At 39.4% G+C, this 7689-nt stretch overlaps 1 protein-coding gene and 1 non-coding gene across 2 annotated transcripts in view; both read right to left on the minus strand.

The window, feature by feature from the left end:
* LOC137259846 (dTDP-D-glucose 4,6-dehydratase-like) overlaps positions 1-4760 on the minus strand; it is a 38205-nt gene extending 33445 nt beyond the window's left edge. Inside the window, exon 1 of the mRNA XM_067797471.1 lies at positions 4698-4760. Coding sequence (XP_067653572.1) covers positions 4698-4737 — 40 coding nt within the window. The 5' untranslated portion in view covers positions 4738-4760. The remainder of the gene's footprint in view (positions 1-4697) is intronic.
* Positions 3129-3203, minus strand: LOC137260528 (small nucleolar RNA SNORD62). Its single transcript, XR_010954779.1, has one exon. It is a non-coding gene; the product is annotated as a small nucleolar RNA SNORD62 (small nucleolar RNA).
* Positions 4761-7689: the final 2929 nt, after the last annotated feature.

A 7689-nucleotide genomic window follows, 5' to 3' on the forward strand; every position in this document is an offset into this window, starting at 1 on the left:
TGAAATGCTGATGCCCGAGAAACATTTCAAATTTCTAGTGTAAGAGGCTGTGGTTCCAATTCCCCAACTGACCCTTGAATATACAATTCTGAAGCCAATCCTATTTACATTAAGAGGTATAAACTAAAAAAGAATTTGGATAACATTTTTTCTCAGCACAGATGGACACCAGCCGTTACAATAGAAAGTTGACATGATGGCCGCAAGCATGACTGAATAAACAATTAACCATTGATATTAATGACAATGTGTCATTAGTTTGTACTTCACTTCTAAACAAAAATTTAAAAAACCCAAACATTCCAACCTACGTACCCTAACTTTACAAGAGGTGTAACCAGAACCATAACTATTTTTATTTGTTCTTACTTTCTTAGGATGCACATGTTTCTATGGCTAAATAAACAGTCCTACTAGTTGCCAAAACGAAGGAAGGAAAAGGATGTCTGGGTCTTCAGTAACTCCTGCTTGTTGTAAGAAATGAATTACAAGACTGGGTTGTCAGACTTGGTGACTTCACACCTGTCATAGTATCCCATTTGTGTATACTGGTGCTCATGCTGTTGATCACTGGATTGTCTGGTCCAGGCTCAGTTGGGGTTAGAATGGATCAACAATCCATGATTGTCTTAACAGGTCCCAGTTGCCTAGGATGCACACATTTCGATTCACTATTCATTTGGTAAAATTTGTATTATGTGTTTTTTGTCCATGGTCACTACAATCAAAAAGCATTGAATATTTTTAAGAGAGTGCTTTCTGTTAGAAACCAGTTTGTTGTTTATCATTCACAGATTGGAAAAGTAACTTCAAGCAAAAATGCCCACTCACAAAATCTGAAATAAATGAATATATTTCACATAACTGGGGAGACGTGTCATGTTAATCTAAGGCTTACTGACAAATCACTTCCTGAACTGATGAACATAATTCAGAAGAAGTTCATGAATAAAGTTCAAACTTTGTGTATTGTACAAGCAAATTAAACTTCATTTTGTCACAAATGCTTTTCCATGATATGATCGATAACACTATTTTCAAATTGATATTATAATGATAACCATTCATACTTTTCCATATCGACAATACTTTTGATAATGGATTTTGCAGCCAGCCCTACTTAATTATATACTTAAATGTTAAAAACTAAGATTTCTGAGTTTGAGATAAGAGACGTCTTCACTGCAGTGACAGAAATTTGTTATGTTCACCTCAGTAGAAACACCACTTTGTCCTTTGTTACTTCCTGGTTCAACAAAGTTTTCTCTTCAGTATCTTGTTACACAACAATGTAAACATATGCCTTACACAAACATCACTGCAACATAAGTATCTCACATGACCAACAAGGAATGTTGATCCACGTGTAACATTAGGGCCCAAATGGTTTTACAAACAATTACAAGGCTACCTGTAAAGATCTGGGTTAGAATTGATCTTCGTGAGTGAGTGAGTGAGTTTAGAGCTGCACTTAACAATATTATAGCTATATGGCGGCGGTCTGTAAATAATCGAGTCTGGACCAGACAATCCAGTGATCAACAACATGAGCATCGATCTGCGCAACTAGGAACCGATGACATGTGTTTACCAAGTCAGCAAGCCTGACCACCCTATCCCGTTCATAGCCTCTTGCGACAAGCAGAGTTGCTGATCTTCATTAACATATGCGTGTCAAGAGGGATGGGATCAGGTGGTCATGTTAACTGACTTGGTTGACACGTCATCATATCCCAACTGCATAGATCGATGCTCTTGATGTTGATCACTGGACTGTCTGGTGTCAGTTATTTACAAACCAGCACTGTATAGCTGGAATATTGCTGAATGGTATGTAAAATTGAAGTCACTGAGTCACTCACTCACTCTAAAGGTGATTGAATGAAACAGCACACAAGGTTTGACATTCTGCAAGGTGTGTGACTGAGACTTGCTGTATGCAGCCTTTAGCAATATTCCAGGAATATCACAGCAGGGATACACAAGAAATGGTTTTCTAACATTGTATCCATGTGGGGATTCAAACCCATCCCTTTGGCATGACAAGCAAACGCTTAATCACTTAGCTACCCCACCGCCATAGCAGTGTTTGGAGTTAGTGAGTTTAGTTTTAAGCCACACTCAGAAATATTCCAGATATATGGCTGCGGTCTGTAAAAAATCGAGTCTGGACCAGACAATCCAGTGATCAACAACATGAGCATCGATCTTCGCAGGTGGGAACCGATAACATTTGTCAACCAAGTCAGCAAGCCTGACCATGCGATCCCATCAGTCACCTCTTACGACAAGCATAGTCACCTTTTATGGCAAGCATGGGTTGCCAAAGTCCTATTCTACCCCGGACCTTCATGGGTCACAGGGTTTGGAGAAAGTAGATGCATTCTGTGTTGAAAACGAGGATGTGATATGGGATAAGTGTTGTCTCACATAGGAAAATATACACTTCCTTGATTTGCTCTAGTCATTGTTCATCATAAGAGAACATGAGAGTTCATGTGATTGAGTGAAGGAGGGACTCAGGAAGTGAGTCTGTGAGTGAGAAAAAATAAAACTTAAAATAGTAAGGAAAGTAAGAAACAAAATACCAGTGATCTGTGAGCTCGACCCTGTATCCAGGGCCTCCTTTCACAAAGCACTAAGGTGATCATAAGTCGCTAAGGTAACCTTAGTGCAGTGTTAAAGAATGGGAGCTAAGGTTAACCTTTGTAATGGCTGCTTCGTGAAAAGAGCCCAGGTTGTATATTGTCAAGTTTCAAACAGAAATAATGCCAAAATATTTCTATAATATTGCTCATGACAAGCAAGGGGGTGGAGATTCTAACCTGAATCTTCATACAGGTAATTATGAGTCCTTTCGTCATGATTGTTTACTTACATGTCAAGTGTGTGTGATCTGGGTAATATGTGTGATAGCTTCCATCACCCAGTGATATATAGGCTAATAATATATATAATAATATAGGCTAATAAGTCTTCAATCTATCTGAGTGAGTTGGGTTTTTAAAATACTTTTAGCAATATTTTACCACTATCACCAGAAATGGGCTTCACATTGTACTCATGTGGAAATGGAACCAGGTCTTTGGTGTGACAAGCAAACACATTAACCACTAGGCTACTCCACCTCTCTCAGTCACAGTTCTATTCATTACACTGCTATACTGAGTCTAACAAACCCTAGTCGAAACACACCATTGAGAAATACAATGTATGTCCCCGAACTCAGTGCACAAACAGTTTCATCAGTAGGGCAGATACCCAGTTCATTTCGTGAGACATTTTTATTGACAATTGAAATCTGGAAGTTAAGTTATGTAAGGAGCAAATAAATATCAACATTATCTACCACTTCAGATATAAAATCAGTTGCCTGTATACACATGGTATAACTAAAAATAGTCAGCGAAATTCAGCACGTTCAGTTGTCTGCTAGTGATGGATTATAAATGTATAAAACAGGAAGCCATGTGATCGAAACACTCTCACAGTGCGGAGGTAAAAGAAATTGCTCATCATTGAATACACATACAAAATACCAAGATGTGGCAAGAAGCTGCAGATATGATATCATCAACCCTATTTTTGTAGGAAACACATATTTCTGTGTGAAACAGATGAATTATGTCTTTATCATGCAAGGTTAGTAAATTCAAAACTTAAAATAATATAAAAGATAAAAATTCTGTTTTTGTCTTACATCATCGAGTGAGTGAGTGAGCTTAGTTTTACACTACACTTAGCAATATTCCAGATATATGGCGGCGGTCTATAAATAATCGAGTCTGGACCAGACAATCCAGTGATCAACAACATGAGCATCAATCTGCACAATTGGGAACGGACGACATGTGTCAACCAAGTCAGCAAGCCTGTCACCACCCGAACCTGTCACCTCTTACGACAAGCTTAGTTGCCTTTTATGGCAAGCAAAGGTTGCTGAAGTTCTTTTCTACCCCGGGACCTTCACGGGTCCTTACGTCATCGCACAACCCTGACACCGGGACATATTCCACACATAATGAAGGTAAGTATCCCATGCAAATACACTGCCACCCTCATTCATGTGTTAGGAGAGGCTATAGGGTAGTAAAATGGTTAAAGTGTTCGCTTGTCATGACAAATGAGCGAGTCTGATTCCCCACATGGATTAAATGTGTGAAGCCCATTTCTGGTTCCCCCACCGTGATGTCGCTGGAACATTGCTAAAAGCAACGTAAGAACATACTCTTACACTCACACGTATCAGGCAGACGGTTTTGAAATTTAAATGAATTTTACAATCCCATTCATTAATTTAATGGCCTGAATAAATCCCGTCTTCGACTAACCCATCAATGGCAATATTTCACATCAGAAATTTATCCACTACACAGGTAACGAATACATTATCGTACATTAAGCCTGCAAAACAGGCGATTCTGACTCACGATGAATAAGTTTCATTCCCTGAAACATAGACCTCGCCCGATCCCAGACACATGCAATTATTGATGAACTCCCTCGGCAATGCAGACGTCGTTGTCATCAGCTGATATGTATGAGAAAAACAACACACTGGATTTTGAATAAAAATCGTTCATTTGCAGATATTCCCCAATATATCCAGCTAAAATGCGTGTAAACGAGTCAGTTCATAGGTGCAACGCATTGCTATTATACTCAAGAATGGGTTGAGTCATAAACATAAGCCTTACCTCCGAGAATGAGCACGCGGGCACGTTGATTTTCCGCCATTTTGCAATATGGAAATCACGTGACAGACGGTGTTGCTTGAATTGCTATCCCGCTGTTTTTTGTAAACCACAATTGGGCAGTATTGTGTGCTATGTGTTTGAATGGCTTTGCATTGATCTAATGGACCCTGAAATGTGAATCTAAGAGAGCCGTTAGGTTTTGACAAACAAGAGTTTTTAAATCTGAATAGTTTATTTTTTCGGATCATGTTGCTTCATTCATTGCTCCTTCATTAGGAGGGCTATATACAAAATTCTACCATGACTTCAGTTTATATGGGATTGTGATTGGTTAATCACAGACATTCAAAGGTATATAATCACGTAATACCTCTGATTTTCCAAAACAGTAAGTATTGTTTGTAAAATCGCGGGTACATGTATGGTAGAATGGAGGTAAACATACTGTCTTGGAAAATCAGAGGTATATAAGGAAATTGTAATAGCTCCAAATAGCTATTATAATTTAGTTATATACCTCTGATTTTAAAACACAGTATGTTCATCTCCTTAATATGAAAATGTCACCGTCATCTTGCTGTGTTAAATCTGGCTGCATATTCGAGTTAAGTATTAGCGATAGCATTTTTTTTTAAATTTTGTGTTGTGATGCTTTTCTCTGGGTATTCAACGTGTTCAATGTATACATCTGGATAAAAATCGGTTGTAGTCAAAAGGGACAAAGGGACCTAGATTGAAAAGTCAAAATGGCCTTTGATTTAAGTCAAAATGGCCATGAGTCAAGTTCAAATGAGAACATAAAAACTAATATATATTCTGTATAAAATATTATGTTTTTATCAATATGTTGTAATAATATATAATATACACACAGGTGTTGATTTGTGATCAAATATTCATAAGTTGCTAAAATATTCATCAATCGCACATCTTTTAAGTTCACAGACACCGTTATTCCACAAATGATCACACAAGTGAGTGGTTGACCATGCTAACAAAATAACCACTTAGTCACTCTGAGATGTTTACTCATAAAATAAACACTAAACCACTCGGATATGTTTTAAATAAACAACACTGAGACACTCTGAAATGTTTAGGATTAGAACTGCCACAACATGTAATGAATTTCTTCTAATCTGACGACTTTCTTCATGTCCGGCCCTTTTGACTTTCCTTGGGCCCTTTGACTTTCCTTGGGCCCTTTTGACTTTATTTGGGCCCTTTTGACTCCTGTTCTGAAGCATCACTGGCTACCATGTTGACATGAAAAATGGTATTGCCCGTAAAATACTTTACAAAATATACAAGGGTGGGTGAGTGAATTTAGTTATACGCTGCACCAGAGACCATATATGTATTATATGGTCTCTGGCTGCACTCAAAAATATTTACAACTATATCGCGGCGGTCGGTAAAATATCGAGTCTGGACCAGACAATCCAGTGATCAACAACATGAGTATCGACCTGCGCAACTGGGAACCGATGACGTGGCAACCAAGTCAGCGAGCCTGACCACCCGATCCAGCAAGTCGGCTCTTACGAAGCATAGGCGCCTTTTATGGCAAGCGTGGGTTGCGAGAAGACCCATTCCACCGCCAAGGGTCGGAAAGTCGACGGAAATTACGGCAAGTGTCTACCACAACGCCCCTTCTATTACTCAGGTGGGATGATATTTATGCCGTTTCAGGGTGCTATGGTTGCCGTTTTTGGATGCTGTGGCTGCCGTTGTGTGCGCTCGGCGACCGTTCGCGATTTTTGGTTCCATTTCAGACGATTAGTTTTCCGTTACAGGGATTTTGTTTCAGTTTTTGAGGATATTGTGGCAGTTTCTGATTTTTGTTATGTTTTGGCGCATGCGAGTTCAGTTTTGGTGTATCTGAGTTCAGTTTTGGTGAATGTGAATTCAGTTACGCTGTAAGTTCAGTTTTGATGACTTTTCACTGTATGGTAGACCTGGGCATGTTCAATCATCATTCGAATACTGATGTCATTACAAACATTGAATTGATCTTATAATCATGAATTTCTGGAATATACAAGAGTTTTTACTTTTAATGCTGCTCTCAGCAATGTTCCAGCACTATCAGGCAGGGAACACCACAAATGAACTTCACACCTTGTACCCATGTTGGACATTAAACCCAATCTTAAGCGCCACAAACACATGCTTTCACCACTATTCTTCAACTGTGAAGATCGGAATTTGCTTTTCACATATAGAAGCAAAAGTGTCAGTTTAAAGTGTTGTCTCCAGTCGAACAGAAATGATCTCCATTAACAGTGTTTGTCGTGAGGAGCAGCTACAGGCTGTTCAGCTTGACCTGCGCTACTCCACAGAGGCCTAATGGCACAAACCACTGGTTGAGTTAACCTCATTGAATAGGGGAGCAGAGAAAGTTGCTGCAACCTTGTCTGGGCTCTTCAAACAAGCTGACAAGCACCTGATAGTGGCACATCCCTACACAATAATAGATCCAACCAGTTATGAGTGAGTTTCGTTTTACGACCCACTCAGCAATATTCCAGCGGTCTGTAAATCATCCAGTCTGGACCAGACAATCCAGTGATCAACAACATGAGCATCAATCAGCACAATTGGGAACCGATGACATGTGTCAACCAAGTCAGCGAGCCTGACCACCCGGTTAACTGCCTCTTACAACAACGACTATGCCTTTTATCGCAAGCATGGGTTGCTGAAGTCCTATTCTACCCCAGGACCTTCATGGATCCCAACCACTTATGACAGTCACACAATGCATTAGTATTCACTTGATCAGATCAAGCTGAACAACCTGTATCTGATCAGGTGGTCTGGCTTGCTGACTTGGAGTATCCTATCCCAGTCTTGTAGATTGATGCTCATGCTGTTGATCACTGGATTGTCTGAGCCAGACTTGATTATTTACACATTGCTGCCATATAGTTATGCTGGGTGTGGTGTAAAACTAAACTCACTCATACAGAGAGGCAACAACTCTACACAA

The sequence above is a fragment of the Haliotis asinina genome, chromosome 13 (genome assembly GCF_037392515.1).
Source record: "Haliotis asinina isolate JCU_RB_2024 chromosome 13, JCU_Hal_asi_v2, whole genome shotgun sequence".
In the NCBI taxonomy this organism is placed as follows: domain Eukaryota; kingdom Metazoa; phylum Mollusca; class Gastropoda; order Lepetellida; family Haliotidae; genus Haliotis; species Haliotis asinina.